The sequence below is a fragment of the Artibeus jamaicensis genome, unplaced genomic scaffold, assembly GCF_021234435.1.
Source record: "Artibeus jamaicensis isolate MK-2021 breed Jamaican fruit bat unplaced genomic scaffold, CSHL_Jam_final contig_3174, whole genome shotgun sequence".
Lineage (NCBI taxonomy): Eukaryota > Metazoa > Chordata > Mammalia > Chiroptera > Phyllostomidae > Artibeus > Artibeus jamaicensis.
In genome coordinates, this window is record NW_026521738.1 from 18,179 (window position 1) to 44,942 (window position 26,764).

At 51.1% G+C, this 26,764-nt stretch overlaps 1 protein-coding gene across 2 annotated transcripts in view; it reads right to left on the bottom strand.

The window, feature by feature from the left end:
• Positions 1–1,502: 1,502 nt before the first annotated feature.
• The window catches only part of HK2 (hexokinase 2), a 60,628-nt gene continuing 35,366 nt past the window's right edge, over positions 1,503–26,764 (bottom strand). For both annotated transcript variants that reach the window (XM_037130870.2, XM_037130871.2), the window contains 15 exons: positions 22,913–23,032; positions 22,211–22,306; positions 21,289–21,388; positions 20,798–20,981; positions 18,049–18,204; positions 16,564–16,797; positions 15,012–15,316; positions 12,896–13,044; positions 12,530–12,649; positions 9,353–9,448; positions 8,801–8,900; positions 8,516–8,699; positions 7,388–7,543; positions 5,497–5,730; positions 1,503–3,758 (listed from right to left, as the gene is read on the bottom strand). In XM_037130870.2, the coding sequence (XP_036986765.1) occupies positions 3,614–3,758; positions 5,497–5,730; positions 7,388–7,543; positions 8,516–8,699; positions 8,801–8,900; positions 9,353–9,448; positions 12,530–12,649; positions 12,896–13,044; positions 15,012–15,316; positions 16,564–16,797; positions 18,049–18,204; positions 20,798–20,981; positions 21,289–21,388; positions 22,211–22,306; positions 22,913–23,032 (2,379 nt within the window). In that variant the 3' untranslated portion in view covers positions 1,503–3,613. The remainder of the gene's footprint in view (positions 3,759–5,496; positions 5,731–7,387; positions 7,544–8,515; positions 8,700–8,800; positions 8,901–9,352; positions 9,449–12,529; positions 12,650–12,895; positions 13,045–15,011; positions 15,317–16,563; positions 16,798–18,048; positions 18,205–20,797; positions 20,982–21,288; positions 21,389–22,210; positions 22,307–22,912; positions 23,033–26,764) is intronic.

A 26,764-nucleotide genomic window follows, 5' to 3' on the forward strand; every position in this document is an offset into this window, starting at 1 on the left:
GCAGGCAGCTGAAGGCGCGGATCCCAGGTGCAGGCCAGCTATGGGCGGACACAGGGAAGAGGCACGGCTGGCTGTCTGCGTTCAGTTGAGCATTTGCGTGCAGATAAACCAGTGAAGAGGCGAGCATTGAGACCACATGGTGCAGGGCGGTGGGCTTGCACATTTCCGCTCAGATAAACAGGCAGGGGCGAGCGGTGGGATGGGCTGGGCGAGTGAAGAGGACCACCATTGCTCCCTCTCTGACCCCGCCCCCACATATAGCGTCACAAACCAGTGACCTGGGTGGCCCCGCCCTGGTAAACAACTAAGGCTCTGCTCCTCATACGTAACAGGCACAAACAGATAAAAACATGGCTCAAGAGCAACTCAGAGCCCCAGAGCTGATAAATCTAAGCGATGAAGAAATAGCCACACTTTCAGATGCACAGTTCAAAACACTGGTGATCAGGATGCTCACAGAACTGGTTGATTTTAGCCACAAATTAGAGGAACAAATGAAGGCTAATCTAATTGAAATGAATGGTAATGCACAGGAAACCAATAGTAATGGAAAGGAAACTGAGACTCAAATCAAGGGAGCAGACCAGAAGGAAGGAAAAAATGACCAAACAAAAAAGAATGAAGAAACAAGAATTCAAAAAAATGAGAAGAGGCTTAGGAACCTCCAGGACATCTTTAAACGTTCCAACATCAGAATTGTAGGGGTGCAAGTGCTTTTTAGATGGGCTTTGTATCTTCAGTGGGAATCACAGGTGCCTGCAGAAACCAGCGCCCCCGGGGTTCTGCTACATCTCAACCAAACTACTTCAGCAGTTAGACAGCAGGGCCAGCTGTGGTTCTGCAGTGGCATTTGAAACCCAGGGGCTTAGAAGATGGCCTAGGAAATGTCATCTTCCTGTTGCAGTACTGGGTAGCTGGCAAGAGAAATCTCTGGGGCCGAGACATGCCTACGAGGAAAGAGGGAAAAAAACAAACGAACCACTAAGGCCAAATACAAAACCACTGAAATCAGAGCGGGCTGGAATGCAAGGGATCGATTTTACATTACTTTTGCCTGAGGACTCAAACTATGGAACTTTCATTTGTGCATCACTGTCTAGGTACATAAATCCTCTGGATAACCCTCTGAAGAAGTTAGGAAAAAACACTTCATTGACCAGAACAGTGGATGTCTGGAAAACAACCACCGTGGCTCAATCCAGAAGCTAAGAATGAAGAAGTGATTCTTCTCAAGAATATGCTTTTTATCTTTAAAAAACTCAACCTTTTTCTCCAGAACACTCTGGGTTTTAGGTGGTTGCATTTTCTGAATTGCAATTTACTTAAGGCCCGTTAATAAAATTTGTCATTTAAGTCTAGTGAAACCTTCTGACTCACTTGCACAGCTGTCAAAGCGCACACTCGAATCGTGGCACCCGCAAATTATTCGTGCTGGTCGGGAAGTATGGACACGCCCAAACCATGACCGCGCTCTTGGAAGTACTCAGGAATCACACGTGGAGTATTTTGAAAAATGTTAAAGTTTATTAATAGTCAACATCACATAGTTAATTCAACTAGTTCTTTATTGTACATGAAAACGCCACTAGACTGAGTGCTTGAGGGTTTGAGATCTGCCAGTCAGCACACCCCAGTCCAACACCGAGATCCACTGTGTTCACATCGGCAAAGCAGGATCAGCAAGGAACTGTCACCGAAAGGCGGGAACAGGACGTTCCAACCGCAGGTGCCCGTGTTCTTTTTTAGAAACCAACCTCGCAGCTTCCATAGCCACACACACAGCTCTACCCTTAATAAAAAATGAGTGATTTCATAGGTGGGGCCCCCTTGTCAAATCTAAAAGTTAAAATTCATCTTTATTTCTTGGGTTTCCTTCAGTTATACACAAATCTAGACACCGTTCTCAGTACAAGTTTGATTGATACATGTGCAAAAACTGGGTGCTACTGAATCGTGGTGTCCCATCTCTGTTTTGATGCTCGTATCCTGCCCGATCATGCTGCAAGACCATTCCTTCTTTATATTTTAGTGTCCAAGGATGAGATGGGCGTAAGGATTCAGAAGTCACTTCTTCCTGAAAAGTAGGGTTTGAAAGGTTTTACGCTGCCCCCCCCCACCCCGAGCTGTTTAAAATAAATACCGTATATAAAAACGGCTCAGGCTAGTGGAGCCTCCACAAGCTTCTTGTACAACATTTACAGGACCAGTTTTGCTGGGAGGACACAAATCTCCAAAAGTGTTGTCCCTGAGGCTTCATTCCTTTGTCTGTTTCATTGTTTTGGTTCGCTATCACCGATCAGACACAGTTTTTTTTAAATGTTTTTGGTGGCTTCTTTTATCTTGTTAGAGAGCTTTACAATTATACTGATGGCCTTAAGAATGAAGACTCCTAAGCAATGAGTCTGAGTCCTTTGGTTAACATCCGGGGTGACGTTTCCCCAGGAAACTCTCTGCACAGCGCAGCTGCGGTCTCCTCAACCCACAGGCCCAGCCTCCTTCACCTTCGCCCTTGCTCTTCCCCTTCCAGAGTCTGCAGGGAAAGAAGGACCTGGGAGGCAGCTGCTCGGCCCTTCACTCACCATGACGAAGCTTCCCTTCTCTTCCCACAGGCGAATGAGGTATTTCTAGTAACCAGTCACCTTCCATTCTTTACCCAGTCTTCCAATGAGGCCAGGTCTGAGAAGCCCCTGTGTATCTATGTACACAACAAACTAACATAAATACATACACACAACTGATTATCACACACAGTATCCAGATGAAGAAGCACATGTACTTCATGAGCTAAATAAATTTCAAACATAAGTTAAAATGAAAATACAGTGTTTACACTTCTGCAGGAAAAAATATTTTAAACATCAGACCAAAAAGTCCCCCACTGTCTCCTAGAAAAGGTCCAACGCTCATGGTGACTCGCGAGCCCACGAGGAGCTGAGGAGGTGACGTGTGCACATGTCACCTCCTGGTTTCGGTGCTGCATGCTCAGACCCGGGACACTTTAATTCCAAGGACAGCGACCCTCCAGGTGATGCGTGTGGATGAGGCTGAAGAGGGGCTGCCACACAGCTCTCCACGATTTCCCTCCGCCCCCCGCCCCCCCCCCCGCCCCCCCCCCCCCCCCCCCGTTCTGCATGTGGGAGGATCAGGCTCAAGATAGTGGAGACCTCTCAGGTCTCTGAGAAACAGCATCAACCTCCGAGCTGGAGGGTGCACTCCACCCAGAAATGTCACATCCAGGGTCCAAGGCGAAGAAGCCAGAGTTCGAGGCGAAGCAACTGTATCTTTTCATTAGTGTCCTACAGGATTCTATACGGATGTGGAATTCGGCCAGGGCAGTTACTAAAGGTGAAAATTTGTTTTAAGTTTTAGGAGAACCAGGGGGAATGGTCATGATGAGTGGGAACAAATCCTTACTTCAAATTTATCTCAGGAAGGCCGAAGCTTGGGTACCCAAATCTACAGTGAGGATACAGAGATGAAATGCAGTCTGGCAGTGTCCTCGCTGCCAAGGAACAGTCGAGGGGTCTGTCTCTGACACAGGGGATGACATCTTATAATTTAAAAGAGCGGGGAAGGGGGGAACCAGAGGAAGTCCGTCCCAGCTTCAGGGACTCTACCGCTGTCCGGCCTCACGGATGCGACAGGCCACCGCGGTGATGAGAGCCGCCCCCTTCCCGCTGCCGTCCTCTGACTCCAGGAAGGACACGTCACATTTCGGAGCCAGGTCCTTGACCGTCGCATGCATGACTTTAGCAAAGCTGGAAAAGTTGGAGAGAAGACATAGAAAAAAAACCTAGTCATGATCAATTTGCGCTCTCAGAGGTGAGACCCTATGAAGTGATGCTGGAAACCCAGGAATAACCCAGATGAAGAAGAGTCTGCCAGCTCCCGTGTATTAAACACTTACTGTGTTATCTCCTATCAGAAAACAGAGCCTTGAAGCCACTAGCAAACGCCCAAATTCTATCAGAGCAGGTGAGTGGAAAGCTAAGATTCAAATGTCTGAGATGCTGACAAGTTGTGTTCTTCGAACTCAACAATGAAAGAGAAGTTCAATAGTCAGGGATGCCACAGCGTGCCTTGCGGAAGTGCACAACCTGGTCATAGCCTCTGGGGGGAAGGACCAAGCATCCATTTTCCAGTGGTACTCACTGACATGCACCCAACTGAGTCTCAAATGTCACTAAAGGCAGAAGGAACAGGCTCCAGGGGTTGCTGTTGGGACATTACAGAGACCTGCCTTCCTCCTCGGGGAAGCCAAGGACAGAGGCTCCTAACACCGAGCCCCAGTGCTCATGGCTGGACCTCCATCCTCTTCCCAATCCTTGCCCGGGACTATGGCTCCTGCTTTCACAGTGACAGTGAACATCAGCAAAAGGGACTCAGAACTTTTCAAGGGCCACTCTTTTTGCTAACTGCGTAAACTCTGGGCAAGTCTCTCAACTCCTTGAAGCAACCTGGTGACAGCAGGTGGCAGTGCAATGGACAAGTCTCTCCATCCTCCCTCCACCGCACCTACTGCCCTGGCCAAGGGCACTGCTCTATTATTTTAACTGTCGGCTGAAAAGCTTCCAGGGAAGAAGAGCTAGGACATTCCCTGATGTCAAAATAATTTATTTAAAAAATATGCAGATGAGTTCAGAAGGGAGAAGAGAAATGGTGATCAGGGTTGAGAAAGCAGGAAATGGAGAAAGACAGGGAAAAGAAAAAATAAAAGGGAAATCAGTGCTCCTATACTGGGAGAGGGCACAGTAGGAAACCTTTCTATAAAGGGCCAGGCAGTAGATACACTTTCAGCTCTGTGGGCCATGAGGTCTATTGTGACTACTCTGCCTTGGTAGCTGAAAGCAGCCATAGAAAAACAATACAAATGAGTGATCGTGGCTGTGTTCTAATAAAATTTTACTTATAAAAAGTCATGGCTATAGTCTGCCAGCCCCTGCTTTAGACTGTAGAAAAACCTTACTCCAGAAACCTAGGTTTCAGCACACATGTGCTAGAACATTTACAGCAGCACTGTCCGTGATGGTCAATAGCCCAGTATCCTCTAGTAGTAGAATAGCAATGGTACACTATACGGCTCTGAAATTTAATGAGCTACAAAGGTATACTTCAGTGTGGACGCATGGCCAAGCCAGAAATGCTATGTAGGAAAGTCAGTCACAAAGGAAGAGGTGCCGTAGGATGTCCCCACGGCAGATTCAGAATTAAGTAAGACAGCGGAGATGCACACACAGCCAGCTACACAGGGAAACAGCAGCAAGGGACTGCGTCACCACAGCACTGCCCCGGGCAGGACAGGGAACGGAGCAGCTGCGGAGGGGCTCACAGGGGCTTGGCTGGGAAAGCTCAGGCCTACTTCTGATTATTCATCTTTAATCTCTGATATGCACATTAATACACTCTTTGCAATGGCTGATTACTTGCTCTAAGGGAAAGCAAGGAAAGAACAGAGAGGGGGGAGAAAGATGGGCAGAGAATGCAGTGGTCACTCACTGAGGATGTAGCTTGTAGAGGGTTCCATCCACACCCACTGTCACTTTCAGAGTGTCCAGCCCACGGTTTTCTCGTATTTTGTCCACCACAGCAGCCATGCCTGCGCCACAGAGCTGGGCCGCCCGCCTCGCCACCACGGTGCACACCTCCTTGACAATGATACTGTCATCGCAGGTGCTCTCAAGCCCCAAGTGTTGCAGGATGGCTCGGACCTGCAGCAGGGCCAGGCAGTCACTGGGGCAGAAAAGAGACAGCAGGTGGTCAGTCATGCGCCAAGAGGGGCCAGTGGCCTATTATTCTAGGAGCCTGTCCACTGGGAGCTGAGTGTGAAGGCCGCTGCCCTGCAAGGTGACTCCTACTCTGAACACAGTTCAGGAACCTGTGCTCGTTGCACTGGACCACACAGACTCTTCCTGAGTGTGGCAGGAGCACAGAGAAACAGCTCCCTACTCCACTCCACCCACATGAGTCAGGCAACGCTGATACGCAAAACAAAAGGACATTCACCATCTAGGTATTCCACTCATTTGGAAATAATAAAGACGAGATAACACTCGTATGTGGCAGTAGTCTTTTGCGAAACTCCCGTGTCCATTCTCTCAGTGCCGCACACGGGTCGGCAGGACAAGCACGGCCAGACCACACCACTAGATCCATGGCCTATTTCTACTCCCCCACCCTGGGGGGTCTGAAACCCATTCGTGGGCTATCCACAAAACAAATGTAAATTAAATCGTAGGAAGAAAACAAACCCTATTATAAAGGGAACTGAGAACCCTGGAATCATCTCCTTGCACATAAACAAGCACGTAGAACATGTCTTTTTTATTCACTGGTGCAGACAGCCTCGGGCCCACTCTCGGCAGTTCCTGTTTTTCTATTTGCCTGAGAGTAATGACACAGCGTTAATTTTTAAAGGGCTCTAAAATTCACCATTCTAATTTGGAGCTGACTTTTCTGCCTGAAGACTGGGGAGGGGAGGCTTTGCTCTAATGAGCTGCCTCACGGCATCCTTCTGCAACTCCTGACACGCCGCCTTCACTCAGTCCCGGGCGCCTTATTACTGCAGCCAGCAGCTGGGAAGACCCTCTGGCCAAGGATAAGTCCTTTCATAGGTTATCCTTCTAACTTTAATATTCTATCCAAAACCCAATATTACTTTGCATATTACTGGGCTTATGCCAGTTTAGCATGATTTTTCATGGGACTGTTAGATATTTTCCCCTTAAAATGCCAACTGTCTATAAGATATTTGAAATATACACAGCGGAGGGCGGGTGAGGGACAAAAAAAAAAAAAGGAATTATTTTCTGGAGGGCAGACCCCTTGCAGTACAGGCTTCCCCTGCTAGGTGAGTATCCTAGGAACCCATCTGTAGCAGTGTACCAGCTGGTGTTGTTGTGAGAGGCTGGGTTCAGTGCTGGGTGACTTACAAGTGCACCTGCCCACACAGCAGCTGGGTGTTCAGTAGTTTTTGACCAAAAACAGCCCAGTCCTCATGCCCCACCCTCCCTAGTACACCTGATCTTGCCCCGAGAGACTTTTTTGTTTTGTTTTCCCAGATGAAAAAAGTCCTTAAAGGGACACATTTTGCTGATGTGGAAAGAGGTGAAACAAACTGATGGGCTCAAAAACTGTCCAGAGCAGTGGAAGAAAACGTCTCAGTAGGTGTGTTGCATCAAATGGAGAGTGTTTCAAAGGTGACTAAAGTTTGTATGTGTATGAATATACAATTTTTTATAAATAAATTCTGGGTTTTTTGGGTCCCCCCTCTTACACCACAGATATGAAGGAGTCAGCAACTCAACTGACCTTTGCATAGGCCACGCCCTGATCTGACTTGAGCTGGGGAGGACATGGTCCTGCCCTCGTCCGGGACCTAAATTCTCACCTCTCAATCTGAGACAGGAACTTGGTTTCAAAGATTCCCCTCGTCTTGAGCCTCTCTGAGATGCGGCCACGGAAGAGCAGCCCACGCTTGGTGAAATCGATGAGAATGTTTCGGACAATCTCGCCCAAGTACATGCCACTGATCATTTTCTCAAACCTGCAATGCGGGTAACATCCAAGGAGATTAAGTAAAAAAGTGGTTGGGATGCGTCAAGTCAGCCCCTGCCCTGGAAACATTTGAAAGTAGAGGGCATGCAGAGTCACCCTGGTGGGGAAGTAAATGCTACTTGACTCACTTGAGCAGGATTCCTGGTGGTCGGTGAAGCTGGCCACAGAGTCCAAGGCCCACAGGGTTCCCTGGAACTGACCCCACCTTCTGGGCTCACTTCCAAGGCTTATTCCTGACTTCTCAAGAAGCAATACCCAAAGCTACCACACTTCCAGGAAAAGCTTAACCCTTCACCTCACTAGGCATTTAGCAGGCTTTCTCTTAGACCTAACCAGACACCCAGTCCTGGCCCCCAAAACTGAATGTGGCTGAGGGTCTTTTCACCTTCAACAGTGCCTTACAAAAGTTGAAGTTCCCAGTTCCCCACCCAGGGCCAGCCACAGAGGACACTACACCCTGGACGGCGGGAGGAGGAGGAAGCGGTCTGCTCCGCAGGCTTCCTGTTCCTGCCCGTCTCACCCCTTCACCCTGGCGGCATCCGCGGTTCCCCTGCCACTGGTCTTCCCCGCCTCCCAGACCTAGGTCTCAACGCTCCCTCCCCGGCCTGTTCTCACAGTCCCAGGGGTGGGAGCTGCTCCTTACACGCATGACCTCTGTGTTCCTCGTGCCCCCCTTTGTCTTTTCACCCCTCTAACACCCTCTATGTGAAATTCTCCTTGCAACATACTGTTGTCACTTGTTTTTCCAACTGGGGTTTGAAAGCGTCAGAGGCCAGCAGGGGGAAGGGACTTCACCCGAACGTTACAGATGCGTTAGACAAGAAACCCTTTCCGAGGAAATCTCTTCTATTAACAATTCAAGAGAAAGCATCACGGGCTTTGCTATTGCAGAGGATCCGATTACTTGCCATGGTCAGTCCTGGGATTCACGCACCAGAGACCACAGGCAGCGGGTGCCTACCTCTGTTTGTCAGGGTTGAGGGAAAGCTTGTCCACAGCCACGTCGAACTCCGTGCGGAAGTCGTCCAGGCACCCATTGTCGCCGAAGGCTCCCCACTCCATGTTGACACACATGCGCCCCTCTTCCCCATCCACCAGCTCCACGTTCCGCATCTCCTCCATGTAGCAGGCGTTGCTGCCCGTGCCTGCCAACCACAGAGCCAGCGGGGCCTCCCTCAGCACTGTCTCCCACCTACCCGCCCGAGGCCATGTGTCCCCGTGTGGGAAGGGCAGCCTAGGTCCTTACCAACAATGAGGCCGACTTCACAGTGAGGGTCTTCATAGCCACAGGTCATCATAGTCCCGACGGTGTCATTCACCACGGCAACCACGTCCAGGTCAAACTCCTGAGAGGGCAAAAGCAGGTCCCCTCCCCAGGTCACAAGTGAACCTTCAGGCACTTGCGAGGGAGATTTACGTGTCTATAAACCTTGCACGACATGGCTCTGTCACTCCTTGCATTCAGGTCTCTGCTCATATGTCACCTCCTCAGAGACCTGCCCTGGTTACACTATTTAAAAGAGTGCCCCTTCCCCACTCGGTCTGTCCTTACCCAACTTTGCTGCTCTTCATAGCTCCACAGCACTGAGCTAATGCTCAGAGGTTTGTTCCTAGTGCAGGCGTGTGTTGTGGACACCCCTGAACCCCCAGTGCCAAGGGCAAGGCCTGACACAGAGTGGACACTCGCAGGTTGCTGAAGGACTAAGTTCATTCTCGCCCTAACCCATTCAGCCGCGCTCAACACTTCCCCCACGCTCTGAATGCGCAGAGCATTTCGGCCCCGCCACGCCTCTCCCACCTCGCGCCGGTGGATGGCCTCCTTCAGCAGAGTGACCACGTCCTCGCCCTCGCAGCCAGATGCCTTGAAACCTTTCGTCCACTTGAGGAGGATGCTCTAAAAACCACACGGGAGCAGTCACGAGGATGTCAGAAAAGTGCTTCCCCTATTCAGGTCCGACAGATTCTCCCCAGTAACCGATCAGCTCTCCACACATGACTCTAAACTGGCTTCCCCCACTTGAATGTCCTGAGTGCCTACAATGTACCAGGCAGTAAGCAAGCACAGCTCGTGTGTTACATCATTTAATCCTCACAGCAACTTGTAAAGTATTTCTCATTGTCATGCCCCTTTTACAGGTAACCGTGGCCCTGGAGCACCCTGCCCGAGGCCTGCAGCTTGGAGGACTCACGCCCAGGCCCACCGACTCCACTGGGTGGGCCACACACAGCACACGCCGCCCCTGCCAGGAACCAAGTTCTACGTGCTTGTTTCTTCCCTGGGCACGGCAGCTGGCCCTGTCCCCACCCTATGTCTATGTCAGAGGGGTCCGTGTAGTACACAGTGAACAAGTGATCTGCCCTTAATTGGGGTGACAGCTAGGCATCACCGCCGCCCCAGTGAGGGGGGCAGTCTGCGATCCTTGGAGCCCCTGTAGTCCTCTCACCTTTAATGTGGCCCTTTGCCACATCACGGAGCCCTCCAGGAGCAGATGACATGGTGGCTTTGAACAGGAGAGACATGTTCAAACAGAAATGGTTTTGTTCCCTGGTTCCATCAAGAAACAAAGGTCAAGGACACCCAGGGCCCCCGAATCACAAACAGGCTGTGCGCTCAAGGCCCGCGAGCTCGCACGGCTCCTCCGGCCTCGCTTGCTTGTCTGTGCCCGTCAGCCCGGCACTTCAGGCCCAGGAGTTTGGTGCCGCTAGTCGGCCCGCACGGGCCCCACTGCGTTCTGACCCTGGGAGCCTCGGAAAAGCAAAGCGCCACCCCGCGGAGCCCTGGTTTACACGCCTACGCCCTGACAGCCGAGTGCTTTTCTGCTCCCAATTCGCTTGTCTACCGATGACCTTTACACCTCTGATCAAACTTTGGGTTTGGGCCACTTTCAGGTTTACAAAATGCTCAAATAACATTACTCAGGGGGAGCTAAGACAAGCAGAGGCCCCAACAGCTGGGGAGACTGCCCGAGGCCACCGGCTGGTCGCGGCAGGCGACACCGCTGGGCCGCAGCGCCCGCCGAACTTCCCACGGGCGGGATGACCCGGCGGAAGCAGAGCCGGCTTCGGCTTCACTGGCTCTGAATTCCTACAGTTCTGGACAGGACTCGTGGGGGCCTTGCAGAGACTCAGAGCACACGGACGTACTCTTACAATTCAGGCAGGGGCCGTTTACGTGTCTTGGGGCCACCAGACAAATATAAATCTACATATAACATGTCCGCATACAAATAAAGTAACACATGTCTGTTTGAAAATATTTCAGTAAGAAAAGCCTGGGAGTATACACACTGGGGTGTATTGTTTTTGTCTTTTTATTAATTGTATTTTTATATGTTCATGTAGCATAAAGATAACAGTTCCTTAAAAAAATTGTTTAGTCTTACCCCTGGCATTGTCCCATACCACTGAAATTTCTCCCAAAAAACTAGTCACTGGTATGAGGCAGTAAATGGCTTATAATTTATTATTTCCTGACCATGGAACAATTAGGTTTGTTTCTCATGTCTTTGTTATAATAAGTAATGTTTCATCAAATATCACATAAATATTTACCCACATGTTTGACAATTCCCTTTGCCAAATCAATGCAAATGTGAAGGCTCTGAAAATCCACTGCCCCAACACCAAAAAAAAAATGTGCTGAGACAGAGAAACTGGAAAAGCTAAAAGCAACAATGGAGTAGTTAACACCCGACAGACGTTAACAGATATTGGGGGAAACTGTTAGGCAGGGCTCTTCATGCAAGATGTCCCCAAACCTTAACCGCGTAGGGCCCATAGCAAATCTAAGAGGGGAGCGGAGGGAGGCATTTCCAGAACTCAGCTGAGCTACGTGAGGGCTGCCGTCCCAAGGGCCTTTCCTCGCCACTGGGTCGGGCTCCCTGAACCTCCGCGCCCTCCTCCACACTGCAGGCCTGTTTGCCCTCCTCCCCTATCGACCCGCTCTTCCTCCTGAGATGATGCAAGGGCTCCTCATGCCCCCCACAGATGGGGGGGCTCAGAATACACCCCACGCCCTCAGAGCTTTTGCACTGCACGGCTGCCACACTCCAAACAGCGGCCCTGGCTTTTCCGAGCTTGCTCCGCCAGTGCAGTTCACATGCGAGAACCCAAAGCGGGAACTGTGCCTTCGGTGCCCTGGCAACCCATTCACAGCACAGTATTCACTTGTGCTCTGCGCATCAGCTTCACAACAACAAAGACAAGAACAACTGCTAAATGACAGTAATTTGACATCTAATGTACCAAGTACAGACCCTGGTGATCCCCGAGAATCACCTACTCAGCTCTGACACTTCTCAACACGCCATGTCCAGCACATCTGAGAACACTAGTCTTCCACACTCCCTCCTGCATCCAAGGGAGTGAAACGCAAAGGTGAGACTAAAGGAGAGCGTGGGCATCTGAATGACAGGAGATGAATGAAAATGCCCTGAACTTAAAACACGGACCTCAGGAATAACTGAGCTTAACCGAGAGCATGGGCTTAGGTATTAGAAAACTAGAATTCAAATCACAGCTTAGCCACTCCCGAGCTACCTGAACTGGTCAAGGTCTTGCAACCTAAGAAATGGCAGGTTTTGATGGCTGGCAAATCTCTAAAGACCTATTTTTCTTTCTGCAAAATGGGTACACAAAACCTACCTTATGTGTTGCTGTGAGGTTAAATGAGATAATGCATGCAGGAAACCTGGCACAGTTCCTGGCATAAAGTGCTTTAAAATGTTAGTTGTTGATTAAAATTTTGATTTGCATCACCATTGTCATCCCAAAGACTGATTATTACACTGAGCCAACCTATTTAACCCCCACCAGCTCTGACCTAACTCATTCCCACCGACAGGTCCCTCCTCATCGCTGGTCACTCTCGCCCTTCTCTTCCTCCTCTCAGCTCAACTTTCTCTCCTGCTCCAAACTCTGGCTGGCATAGAGTCAATAAAGCCCCTAGGTGAGCCCTCCAGAAAGGCGCTGTTACCTCATTCAAGCTGTTCTGCTGGCAGGGGAAGGAGAAGGTGAAGCCCAGGGGAAGGGACACGCCCTTCATGCCCATGTACTCGAGGAAGTCGGCGATGCACTGGACGATATGGTCAAAGAGCTGCAGGGAGAAGGTGGGCTCTAAGGGGGAGGGCCCTGGCCAGGGCAGGCTTCCCCCAGCAAGGCCTGGGCACAAGTGAGGCCTCCACTCGGGAGAAATACAAGGTCAGGTGTAAACCTAAGGCTGGCCCTGGGTCCTGGCCCACCCAGCCCTCCCCAGGACCATGGTCAGCAGAGAAAGCACTCTTCTCCCAGGCAAAAAGTGGGTGTCTACTGGGGTCCCTCCCAGAGGTGCCGCCCGCCTCACCTCGTCCCCTGTGCCGTGCATGGCCTCCTGCGGGATGGCATAGATCTTGTTGTGCATCTCCACCCCACGCCGCTTCCCGTTCCGCACACGCACCAGCAGGACGCGGAAATTGGTACCCCCAAGGTCCAAAGCCAGGAAATCACCTTTCTCTGGAAAATAAAACCCAGGGAGATGATGACTGGGGCATCGCCACTTGACCACATCAGACAGTGACAGGGTCTCAATCCCTGTCCCCTAATGGGGAGATCTCCCGGGGGGCCCTCGACAACCTCAGGGGAGACGGGCTGTGAGCTCCCCGCAACAGTAAAGAAGATAAGATGCGGGGACCAGAGAGGCCTGCTGGCCCCTCAGTGGTTCTCAGATGAGTTCAAGTGGCGGGGACCCGCCAGTCACAATGAGCTCGCAGAACAGAGGCAAGGATGACACAGCACACTCAAAAACATCCCAACCTGCCAGTCATGCTAAGTAAAATGCCACCTCTGTTGGCTCTAGAATGGAGAAGGAATGGCAGTCAGCACCTCCTTCACTGGGCAATTACTACACGCTTCTCGCCTCCCACAGCACTCACGCAACTGTCAGGCAGCCTGGGGGGTGGGGGGGTTGCGTTCCCCTCTGAGGAGGAAGTAAGACCCGGCCGAGCTGGGCTGAGTCACTTGCCCAGGACCCCGCAGCCGGAGAGGGTAGAGCCAGGACCCAGTCCCAGACTCTCCCTCTGGTCGTGTGCCATTGCCTCACCCTGGCATGCTCAACGATTGTTTTCTGTGAATTGGGGAAAGCCACCATTTCTTTGGTTGTGTGGCGTAGACCAGGGGTCCGCGATATTTTTCTGTGAAGGGCTGGGTGGTAAGCATTTCAGGGCTCGTAAGCCAGTCTCTGCTGCAACCACACAGCTCCGCCACGGTAATGCAAAGCAGCCATGAGCAATACATAGGTGAATGGGCATGGCTGTGTAAAATCAAGTTTATTTACAAAAATAGATGGTGGGCCAGGTTCAGTCTGTGGGCCTTAGCGTGCCAACCCCTGACCTAGGGCATAAGAACAGACCCTGGAACCAAAATCCCTGGGATGGAATCCCAGCTCTGCTACTTTCCAGCTGGGTGACCCGGGGCAGGTTTCTTCATTTCCGTGCCTGAGTTCTGTGTCAGCCATGACAACTAATCTTTGTTAACAGCTGAAGATTACATGAAATGTGTTAAATGCTAAGAGAAGTGCTTGACATTTGGTAAGCATTCAGTAAGTATTTACTATTCTCAGTGTTCAAATTTTATCAGAGGAAGCCTTGCTCGAGCTTCCTCTGGTAAATTTCCTGTACAGATGGTCCCCAATTTAGGATGGTTTGACTTCATGATTTTTTAAAAAATCCCACCTAAGGACATCTTCATTTGCGGTTTCAGAGAGAGGAAGGGAGAGAGAGAAACATCAGTGTGAGAGAAGCACTGACTGGTTTCCTTCACACGGACCGGGGATCTGTGCCAGACCGGGACCGAAAGCGTCCAGACCGAGAATTGCAAATGGATGGGAGTGAACTCGCATCCTAGGCATGTGCCCCCACGCGGAATCATTCCTGCAACCCTTCCATTACAGGGTGATGCTCCGACCACTGAGCCACGTGGGCGGGGACTGACAACGATTTTTGACTTTACAGAGGTGTGAAAGCAATTCGCATTCAGTAGAATCTGTACCTTGAATTTTGATCTTTTCCCAGGCTAATGACATCCGGTAAAATACTCTTTTGTGACACTGGGAAGCAGCGGGGAGCCCCAGCTCCTAGCGAGCCAGGCAACCACCAGGGTAAACACCCAGCACCCCACACTATAATCGATGTGTCAGATGCTTTTGCCCAGCTGTAGGCGAATGTATGTATGTGTTCTGAGCACATTGAAGGTAGCCTAGGCGAAGCTGTGATGTTCAGTAAGTTAGAGGTGTTAACTGCATTTTCGACTTACAGTGCGTTTATTGGGATGTAACCCTATTAAGCTGAGGAGCATTTGGACTACAGCTGAAGGAATATGTTCTGGTGCAAACATTCAATGCTAAGGCTACGGGGTCCTCCCAGAGTGTCAACGCCAGGACGAAGGCCCACGGTGGTGAGCCAGGTGGTAACTCTGCCACGCACCTGTGCCGTCGGGGGTGGCGCACACGTAGGTGGGCAGCATCTTGACAGTGGCCATGGCGTGAGTCTCCTTGCTCAGACCTCGCTCTATTTCTACCTTCATCCTCTTCTTGACTTCCAGCAGCTGCTCGTGGCTCAGCTTCAGAGACTCCAAGATCTTCTGCCGAGCTCGGTGTTGGTCAGCCAGCCGATAGGCCACTGCCGTCACCATGGCCGCCCCCTTGCCACTGCCATCCTCAGAGCGGAGGAAACGGACGTCGCAGTCAGGCACCAGGCGCCGCACAGTCTTGTGAAGACGCTTGGCAAAACTGCAGTCACCAAGATGGGGTAAGAAGTGAGTGTCCACGGCTAGTGTCCATGGCACTAATGGTCGGGGCGTTTGCTCACCACCTCAGTGCAAACACCAAGAGGCGCCTGCAGACGCAGATGCTGCCCTGAACATCCCCTCCTGTTTCCCAAGGTGGGGTCACTGTGCAAAAGCTCACATATTCACCTGTGTCCACCCTGACGGGTCCCGGATGGCTTGCTGAAAGGAAAGGACCCTTCTAGGAAGCCACTGTCTCCTGCAGGAAGTCACATGGACCCCCTCATCCCACAGGCCACAGCTCCTGTGCCCCATATAGCGGCCTCTTTGCTGGAGCAGCACAGTGGAATCAGGTGAGTCTACATCAACTACTATTCGTGTCTAATTACTCATTTCATTAGATGCTGCCTGGGAAAGACCCAAACTGGAAAAAACTGAAACGCTCTTCTGGACTTTGGCCTTTCTTTGGCCAATTCCTGCCAAAGGCGCCAGAGATGCCTGAACAGGTATGCTCAGCAAGAAATTCTTGGTTGGCGACTGCTCTGAGCCATGGTCTCCAGGGCCTCACCCCTGCGATCTGTGGGTCCGCAGTGCCACTGGGTTGAACCAGAACTTGTGAATCAGAACCAGCCTCTCTCCTAGCGAGATGCCCCAGCGATTCGTGTGCACTTTAAAGTGTCTGAAGCGCTGGAGGGAGTGGGAGGGCTGAGACCTCTGGCATCAACCACTTCAGTCGGCGAAGGCCTACTGAGCAGAAAGGCACCCATGACAGGTGCGCGTGATGGGACAAGTGGGCACTACAGAGACAGGTACCTTCCAGGTCCCACTGAAATGTGCAGGCTTTGGCACTTACGACCCGAGGGATCAGAACATGCGGGGCAGGGCTGGATCAATTCCATACCCAGGTCAGCCAGAGAGGCTGACAACCCCCCAGGCTGAGGTGGCCCCTGGCAGAGGACACAGCACCCGAAGGGACCATCAGGAACCCCGAGAGTCAAAGAAACAAGCAAACACTAACTCCTAAACAAGGGGGTGAAACAAGAGCCCCGAGTGGCCAGGAGAGCTCTGAGTAAACCCCACCCCTGGTGGTCAGTGGGCTTCAGAAATCACCTCCATTCACACCAAGAACAACACCCTCCCGACTCCCACTTCCCGGCCGGCAACTTTCATTCTGCAAAGACGCTCAAGTCCACGGCCCATCTCCACCACCCCAGAATGCAGAGCGGAGCTGGCTCCCAAACACTGACTCACTGGGGGTGTTTCTTATAGACGGAGCCGTCAACCCCAATAGTGGAACGCAGCCGCTCCTCGCCCTTGTTCTCCTTGATGCGCCGAAGCACAGCAGCCAGGGTGGCTGCGCACAGGTTGGCTGAGCGTGTGGACACGATCTGGCAGATCCGGTGAGTGGCCACACAGTCCTCCTGTGTCGGGTCTATGCCCAGCCGCACCAGGACCTCGTGGGCCTTCCGGATGCCATCCTTGTCCCTAGGAAACAGAAAGAACACGTGTGGGCAGGTATCCAATCCACTGGGGCCACAGTGGGGACTAACAAGGAAACCCCTCAGCTTCAGCAAACTCCATCTCTCAGTGAGGGCAGACACCAGCCTCACTGCTCTGCCCAGCGGGGGTGGGGTGGGGTGAGGGGAGGGGAGGGGTCTGAACAGGGAGGAAACACAACTGAGGCTCCTCTCCCAGACAGATGCACACACCCAGCACTACAGGTGCCCTTCTTTCCTGACCTGATGATAAAAACTAATATTTCTCGCGCACATACTCTGTAAGTCCCTGTTCTCAGTGCTTTATACAGAGTTGGGTGTGAGTTTGTGTGTCTCCTTGTGTCATGGGTGGAGGGACTGGCGTCCCTGCTACCCACCACCTCCGACCATGGGAACCAGCCGTGCAGCCCACCCTACTTTCTAGAAAGCAGTCAGAGTCTATTGCATTTCACGAGGGAGAGGGCGGGGCTTCAGCTCGTGCAGCGACTGTGTTGAAGGGCTGGTGCTCCGAGAGTGGCTGGCGCTCTTCCTGGGGGAACTACGTGCCTCACAGATTTGAGTACTTTCATCTCGCAACTCCTTCAAGAGTTTCCATTTCGGTCATTTGAACTGTTTCACTGCTCCCATGACCCCAGAATCACTCCTCTCCACCGTCTGGCCCCTGGGCCAACAAGGCCTCCTCAAGCCACTAGTGGGAGTCTCAAGAACAGGAAACGAGCCCAACGCTGGATATTGTTAACTGAAAAACAAAAATTAGGCCACCCTCACTCCCACCCCTGCTGCTCCATGAAATGCAGGCTTCAGCTCAACCTAATGGAACTAGACGAGTATATTTAGGGGCCAACCAAGCAGGGGTGAGAATGGAGCCCTTTCTGAGAATCACCAATGGAGCTTCAGAAGAAGGGAAAGGAAATAGAAGCAAGGGAGTCAGTAAGGGCCACGGGGAGCTTCCAGCATTAAGCCAAGCCCCCGCCCCCGGCCCGGCAGGAATGTGAGTGTGAGGCCTCTGCATTTGGAGGCCAGTCAGTCCCAGTACCATGGGTCACTCTGGCGGTCAACACGCTCAAAATAGACAGAAGTAGAGACTATCTGGTAAGTGACATCAAGCCACAGGCCAGTATGGCCCATGTTGGGCAAGGCCCTCTTGCCATCCACACTCGAGGGCCCAAGGGCCAGTGCCAAGGGTCATTCCCCAACTTCCTGACCACTCCAGTAAACAGAGAGGAACCCGAAAGCTTACCCTTCAATATCTGAAACGTCTTTGGTCTCAAAACGGCCCTTGGCGAGGAGTTCGGGGCTGAGCTTCCCCCCGAAAAGCAGCTCCTCCTTGGCCATCTTCACCAGGATCAGCCTCACCAGCTCCCCCATGTACATCCCACTGATCATCTTCTCAAATCTGCAGGAAGATACAGACCAGAAAACAAATGAAGTCCCTGCTGTCCATGAACTCACAAGGTCCCGTGAAGGCAACTTGCACACACACGTTAAACTTCGGCAATTGTTAGAGGCTGATGGACATGTGTGAGGTGACAGCCCAGGGCAGGGCTGGGGGAGCCCCTGCAGGCAGGTGGCCCTTGAACCACGGGGAATGGGCCATTAGCAGGCATCCAAGAACTATGGGAAATTCTGGAATAGGCTAAATTTTAGGAAAAGTAAGTTACTTGGAGTGAGTTAAAAAATGTTTTCTGTAGCAAGGAAGTGATTTTTGAAAATGAAATTTAATATACCATGAACCTCAATATTTATTTACAAAAGAAGGTCACTCTAATTAAATGTGGGGGGGGTTGTAATGAAAGTTACAAGTTACTTGTAGCTGGTAGTGAAAGTTACAAGTAAATGGCGGTGGAGGCCCAGCATCTCACAGCTGCACACTGGCCCTGGCCCTTTGCAGGCAAATTCCCAAGAAAAGTGTGAAAACCACCAGGGGTGGTGGGGGAGCAGAGGTGAAGGGGCAAGATTAGAAGGGCAGGTTGGGATAGTTGAGAAAGGGCTCAAAATGCCACAAAGCCTCTGAGGAATATGGGAGTGAGATGCACTGGAAGTTTCTGAGCAAGCAAGTGATAAGATAGAGGCATGTTTAAGAATGGCCAGCGCCAAGCTGAGAGGGCCCGCGGGTAATTTATTTCTTCAACACTAGATGGCACTGTTTTCTTTAGAAGACAGTCTTTTGTGTCTCCGAGTTTGTGACAGGAGAAACCAAGTCTTTACCATTCTTTTTGGCAAAGGAGGGTATATACCCTTACTTGATATCTCAGAAAAGATCTGGGCCCTGGGGAGAGGAGGCCCCCAGGGACCGCGGACACTGACCAGGCCAGGTTCCCTCCAGGCAGCAGGCAGCAGGGGTGGGGAAGGGACTCAGCTTTCTCCTGGTGCTATCTGTGAGAGAGGAAGTTGGGCCCTCAGGAAGTGACTTGCTCAAGACCCAAGGTCAAGTATGGCAGAATTAGAGCTACGTGGAGAGCTGGCTGAACTGCTTGAGCAGAGGGTGCATTTGAAAGGTTCACGCACCCGTGCAGCCAGCTGCCAGGGAGGCAGACCCTTCAATGGCAAGGAACTCGTGTGTCTGTTACAGCGGCTTCTCTGAAATAGGTGGTCCTGTAGGAAGTAGGAGGAGGGTCCAGCGGGGCTCTGAAGTGTGGGCAGTTTTTAAAAGTCTTATTCCAGTTTTTTAGAACACTTTGTTTTGGAAAGTATTTATTTAGAAACATATAAAGAATCGAAAAAGTTCCCACTCAAGCCCCAAATGACTTTGGGGCTCCCACAGCTGACACTGGCATATGTCCCTCCAGCCTTTGATTTGATTGGTGGGTTGCCAAGGCTGGGCTAGCAATTCTGTGTTCCGACACCTCTGAGGGCACACGGCTTCTTGGAATGGCGTGGGTGTGCCTCACTGACGGAGGCAGGCACTGAGGAAGTGATTTTCAGTCCAGAAATTCCTCCCCAGCATGGCGGACACGGCCCGTATGTTCCTATGAAAGTTACAAGCAAATGGACTCTCGTTTCCACCTGTGAGAAAGTTTGTGCCTTAAATAAACCATGCGCCCTTGAGGAAGCAAGAACTGTCTCTGCAAAGAAACAGGCTCCCCTGCTGAGCTGGTTTGCAGGGTTGGATCCTCCTCTCCAAGCAGAGATCAGCTCTGCAAGCTGTCCTGCCCAGGCCCAGCAACAAGACCAGAGAGGGCCTGAATTGCTCAAAACATTTTGTAATTGCCCTTAAAGCTTGCAGCAACCCCTATTTCAAGATCTTTCAGGGACATTTAGCAAATGTTTATGAGAGTGAACTAATGTTTTGTAAGAGCCAAAAGTAACTAAGTACCAAGTCTAGCCAGGGGGGAGAGTGTAACATTCAGGGTCCAAATGCTGGGCCTTTCCTCCAGTTCACCCCAGGGCCCCAGCTGGGCCACAGGTTCAGGGAAGGGGGCCAAGGAGGCACCTTGGCCAACTTGTCCTAAGGCCTTGGGTCTGGGTACTGCTGGGCTGAGAGGCACTGGGACTCGTGGGGTCAGCCCAGCTCCCAGGCAACGCCACGGCACTCTGAGTCAGAGCCTCCACCAGTCACGGAGCCGTCTATCACAGCTTCTCCCTTGTCATCTAGACAGTGATGGGTGGGAGCTACAAAAGGAGTTTTTGGAGACCCAAATCTCAGCCATGTTCTATGTGGCCCACAAACTGTTTCTAAGGGCCACCTATAAACTGAAGGCAGAAAGAGCAGAGTCACACTTACACTCGGAATATGACTCTCTAAAACTATTGTTCTGAAGGCCAGTCCCAATTATTACCTGGTATATCTGCTTTTTCTATCTTCCTTAGAGCTTGCTCAGAAATTTACACTCACAGCACATGTGATGAGCACAAATCCCCGTAACCAATGGGCACCTTGGCAACCTTTGCGGGGTATAAATGCTGGAAAGCAAAAATGAGAACCACGCCCTGGCCCTGGTCACACCCCAACTCAACTCCTGAGCCCGCGCCCCAAGCCCTCTGCTCACAGTTGCTTCCCGGGGTTCAGGGAGCCCATGTCAATCTCCTGGTCAAACTCGGTGCGGATGTCATCAAGCACGCCGTCGTCCCCGAAGGCGCCCCACTCCATGTTGATGCACATGCGCCCCTCGTCACCCTCCACCGTGTCAATGTGGCGCATCTCTTCCATGTAGCAGGCGTTGCTGCCCGTGCCTGGCCGAAACAAGGGCTGCTCAGTGTGCACCCAAACCGTTCTCTCCCTGGCCGGCACCCATCTGCCCCTTGCCTGCCCCACCACCCACCATCCTGACACTCCCCGGGGTGACTGGGATTCCTCAGAGCAGACTCCTGGGGTATCCGTTCTGCTAACACCCCCAACTCCACAAGTACTGGCTTGGTCCTCCAAAGTGACCACACCATCATCTTCCAATATGAAGTACAAAGGAACGCCCGGGCCAGGGACCCCTGCTGCCTTTCCAGCCCGCACCCCGCACATCGGCCAGCTCCGGCCCTCACACACCCACAATGAGACCGATCTCGCAGTTCTGGTCATCGTAACCACAGGTCATCATGGTCCCAACTGTGTCATTCACCATAGCCACGATATCGATATCAAAGTCCTGCAGGGATAAAAGGAGAGATCTGACCTTCACTCTCACACAAAGGTCATGGATGGGAACATGGAGAGAAAGAGCAGCAAGACACACAGCTGGGGAGTAACAGGGCTGCCTCCCGACTAACCCTACTCACAACCAGAGAAGGTTATCACTGGAAAGCGGGTCCCCAGCCAGGCTAACAGCTGCGTCTCGCTCCCCACCCGCTGGCCTTCATCAGGGAGAACTTCCCAACAGCAGCCCTGCGCTCCAGCTGACAGTCACCACCGCACAAAGAATGGCCCAGCTTGTCCTCACTGTCGTCTCCTCCTCTTTCTTCTTTATCTTTCTTCCCCCTCCCTCCCCAAAGGTCTTATTCGTCTGCGACCTTTATCTTGACCTCTCTCCACCCCATTCCACCTTAATGCCAACATCATCCCAACTTTTCTACTTGAAAATGATGTTCAAGTCTTCAGGTTAAGAACTGGAGAGTTTTTCTAGGATCAAGGCGAAGAATCTTTGTCCACGATGATCATCTTGGACCCAAAATCTAGTCATTTATAAAATTCTTGGTATAGCTATTATTTTACAATGTATGTATATCAACTCATTATGTGGTATGTCTTAAACTGATACAGAGCTGTACATCAATTACATTTCAATAAAACTGGGAAGAATAAATACATTATTGGGGAAACATAGCAGGGAAGAAGGGGGAAAAACCTCGCTTTAAGAACAACAAAAGGCCCTCGTGCTGAGTTGAGAACAGACTGGGGAAGACCTCAGAGTGGACCCAAAAGAGCCTCCAGACCCCAAGCTCCTGCCTCCCCACCGGCCGCCCCTACTCACCCCTCTCCTCTGGATGGCCTTCTGGATCAGAGTAACCACGTCTTTGCCTTCCACGCCACTGCACTTGAACCCCTTGGTCCATGAGACCAGGAAACTCTGGAAAAGGACCAAGGACTGAACATTAATTCCTCATAAAACTCAGATCACCTTCGTCAAACAACCACAGTGGAGCCCCCTGCCATGGCGCTAAAAGAAAGCCACGCTCAAATACGCTTCCTCACTAGCCCAGGAAGAAGTCCAAGCCCACTGAAGTCCCAGAAAGGAAGTTAAATGAATGATTTCTTCATGATCGATTCCTCCCCGGAGTGAAAAGGACAGACTGTAGAGTTGCCAAAATCAAATACTTTAACCTGTATTACTACTCTTGGGTGTCTTTCTTCCAAAGATCTTTGTCACAACCCCAGACCAAAGGAGTTCCTGACTGATTGCCCACTCCTGCTTCCCTGAGAGGGAAAATGTGCAAGCATGTGGGATCGTGCGTTGTCCTTTGAAGGGCGAGGGAGAAAGACCCCCCTCTCCGACATTTCCTCACCACCCCCCACACCCACTCCTGCAAAAGCACAGAACTCTCAACACTCAAACCTCGTCCACACAACCATCAGAGCCACCTCCGACCCCACAGCATCAGGCGGCTCGGAGTTCTTCCTCATCCTCCCAGCCCAAACGATGAAGCAGCAAACATGTCTGAAGGACTCATCTTACCTCGTCTAGTTTCGTTTGGATGCAGGGGAACGAGAACGTAAAGCCCAAGGGGAGCTTCTTGTCTTTGATTTGTAGCTTATCCATGAAGTTGGCCAGGCATTCAGCAATGTGGTCAAACAGCTGAGGGCACACAACGCAAGAAGATGAGCAGCGAGGCAGAAGAAGGTAGCGGTTAAGAGCATGGACTTTGGGCTCCGAAAGGAACTGGCTGAATGCATGCGAGGTGTGTATCCCTAGTGAAGTCTTTATGGGCTCAGTCTATAACAGGGGGACGACAGTCATATCTGACCTCACAGAGTTACCAAAGGATTAAACAAGTCAGTACATATAAGGGCTCAACACTAGTTAGTGCTCATTACATACTGTCTTCCACTTGAACCCTGTGTCCACACCACTATCAAAATAATCCCACGAGGCGGGGGAAATCAGAGCCAGAGCTAAGCAGAAAGTCAATGCACACCCTGGCAACAGAACCTCCTTTGGTGGCCTTATTGGCACACCCCCCCCGCCCCCGACACTGATGCACAGCTAAAGGGCAGCACATCTCATGCCAAGTAGCACTGTAACAACCCTGTCTCCCAGGACTAGGGGAGTGGGTGAGACATTCTCGGTTGGCATTCTGTGACGGGACTTAACAAAAACAAGTAACTTCTATATATTTTCTCCATTCCAGAAAACTAATTTCTTGTGTGTATGCGTGTTGGGGGGTGCAAATCAAAGAAATCATCTTTGCTTTCTAAATTCAAGATGGAACACCCGGTGAGTCCATGAAAAGCACCGAAAATGATTAGGATTTTGTGGATGGGCAGGCTCACAACCATGACTTTGCCAAGCGGGTCTCGCAGGCCTTAGGAGAAGTCCTAAACCCAAGAAAAAGCTGTATTTGCAATCGCCCAGGCTTGCGATCCATCTCAAGACCCAGGGTTCCACAGCTTCCCTCTTCAAAGCATTCTCAAAAAGAAGTTGGTGGCCTCTCCAAATGCCGAAGGGCTGAGGCTGGGGCTTTCTGGTCCAAAAAGTAAGCAGAGGCCAAAGAGACTGAGCAGATTCCAAGGGCCAGGTCGACCAAATAAATGTCAGAATGAAGAGCCAAGGAACTGAAGCAGAAGCATATTCATTTTCCTCTCCAGACAGAAGTGAGGAAGATTCCACCAAACCAGGGGGTCCCCACAGTGTGGTCCTGCACTCGCAGTGTCACCACCACCAATACAAATTCTAAGGCCCAAACCCAAAACTGCCAAATCAGAAACCGTGGGGGCAGGGCCCTCCAGCCAATCCTGAAGCAGTGGCTAGAAAACCACTGCACTAAACCACAAAAAGTATTTGCATTTCTAAAAGAACTGAGAGGTTGGGAAGTGGCAGGCTAGGTGGAGAGGCCCACTGGCTCCCCGGTGTCTGGGGTATCTCAGTGGCAGGAATCCAGGAAGACAAGGCCACCCCCCCACCTAGAAGGGGGCCAGCTTCCGGCATCAGTCCTGCCCCTCCGTCTGATCGCCAGCAAAAGGCACTTGGGCTGATTCTGAAACTTCCAATCTCTAAACCAAAACAATCTCGAGGGCAAAGTCAGGGCTGTTTCACCAAAAGATTCACCTGTGCACAAGTGCGAACTCCTTCGAGCAGAGGTCACGTATTTTAACACATAAATAGGGCTTCCAACAGCTATTTAGAAAGTTCTGTCCTTCTGCCGGAAAGTGGCTCACAGACAAAATTTGTGATATAGTTAAGCAAATCCCAGCACCTTCTTCCTGGTACTCTGATCAAAAGGATCTTTAATGCAAATGGTCTTTATTAAAAAAAAAAAAGTTACAGAAGCCCAGTAGAGAGGTAAGGCCAACACTGGAGATGGGGAGGGGAGCTTTAGAAGAAGTCAAAGCCAAACAGCTTCCCCCCACCCGGCCCTGATCGCTGCTCCCTTTTCCAACTGCCCTGCCAAGGAGGGGAGCAGAACGGAATGAGGCAGTGACAAGGCATCAAATAATGCCCTGCCTGACACAGGAGCCACTGACCATCTGTGGCTATTTAGATTCTTAGAATTTCAAAAATTAAAAATTCCCTTCCTCGGTCACGCTAGCTACATTTCAAGCGCTCAGTGTTCCAGGTTGCTCATGCTACCGTATTGCACAGGCCGACGCAGAACAGTCCCACTGCCGAGATAAGTTCTCTTGGACAGTGCTGGGCTCCGAGAACCTGCCTACACCACTTTGGAAGTGGGAAAGCCCAACAGGTGTGGCTCAGTTGGCTGGGCATCTGTCCTGCAAACAAAAGGTCGCCAGGCTGATGCTGGTGAGGGCACATGAGTGGGTTGAGGGCCTGGTCCCCGGTTGGGGCGAGTGCGAGAGGCATCCAGTCGATGTTTCTCTCCCTCTCTTTCTTCCTTCCTTCCCCTCACTCTAAAAATAAACAAAGTTTAAAAAAAATAATAAAAGTGGAAGAGGGGACCATCTGCTTGCTTAATTAAAAGACTATCTCCTGTTCTGTTAGCTGATGAACTAAAGATAATAAGATCCTGGGAGACACAGCCAACACCTTCCTGCCATAAAAAGCTCAAAGGGCATCATTTTACAGTTATGAAATGTTTCCTTATCCTTATTGGTGTCAGAATCTGCTCACTTCCCTTCCCGTGAGATACGCTTGAAAAAACTAAAGTGGCTGCTGCTACAATTGGTGACTCGCTGCTCTCAAGTGGAAGTTCATGCACTGGAGACAGGTTTTGTCCAGGGACCCACACTGCCCAGGCTCACAGATCTTCAGGCACCTTTGCGAGTTTTGGGGTTGGTGATTTCATCCTGATTTTGACTAAATCTCATTTTTAAAATCCGCTTGTTTTCCTCCAGTTAAAAGAGCGATGCCTTCAGTGAAGAGGAAAGGGCACCAGCGATTCCGGTCCTTCTACCACGTTGCTCTCCGCTGTGTGTAGCCACATCCTTATTATTTCCCTTCCTTAGGGTGAGATAAGCCCCTATGCTTTCTCATTTTCCTTAGGTCTCATTTTTTGTAGCATTTTTCCATTTATGCAAAACGTTTTTCATTTCATAATAGTTTCACAGTTTTTTCCAGGTGGGTCTCATAGATTTTCTTTTTAAATTGGACTAAAACATTGCCCCTATCTGTGTATATTGACCCTAGTGACAACCTCAGTAGAGCTAAAATGCTCACTGTCCCTGAGACTCAGACCCCTGCTCCTTATAACAAGGAAAACAGATTTACCCTCGGGTCGCCCCCAAGGACATAGCAAGGGTCTAAAAATATCTCCCCCACATGTTCTACTTACAGCCCACAGTTCCCTTCCCGGAGGGGGCCTGGTAAAACTGGGCACCACAGTGAGAAGGCCTCTTCCGAGCCCTGGACTTCACCTCCTCCATTCAGTATTTTACTGAGTACACATGGGCACAAAATACAGCAAGAAGAGCCAGCACTCAGGCCGAGAGTGATCCCTACAGCAATGCCAATGTGTGGGAATGTCTTCAGTGTACATGGACTGGGAGCAGCTCGAGAAGGAGCAGAGAGAACATCCCAAGAAGGATTTTTGTACAGCAGATAAAAGGGAGAGACACCAGCTTCCCTCGACACTCACGTGCAGAGAATGATGGCGGGACCTGTGGCTGTCACCCACCGTCCAGACAGGTACTTCTGGTGTGGCGGCGGCGAGTGCCCCCTCTGTACGAGGGCTCTCCTGGGGGAATTCTCGAGAGGGAGAACCCCCAAAGGGCCTGCCCCACAGGATCTCATGTCTGCAAGAGAAGCAGCCCCCTCAGGGAGGGCCTCCGACTCTGGAAGCGGGAGCAGGTAGCCAAGCCCCAGGACCACCGTGTGGCCTAGTTCCAGGGAGCGCCCCCTCATGTGGACCGCGTC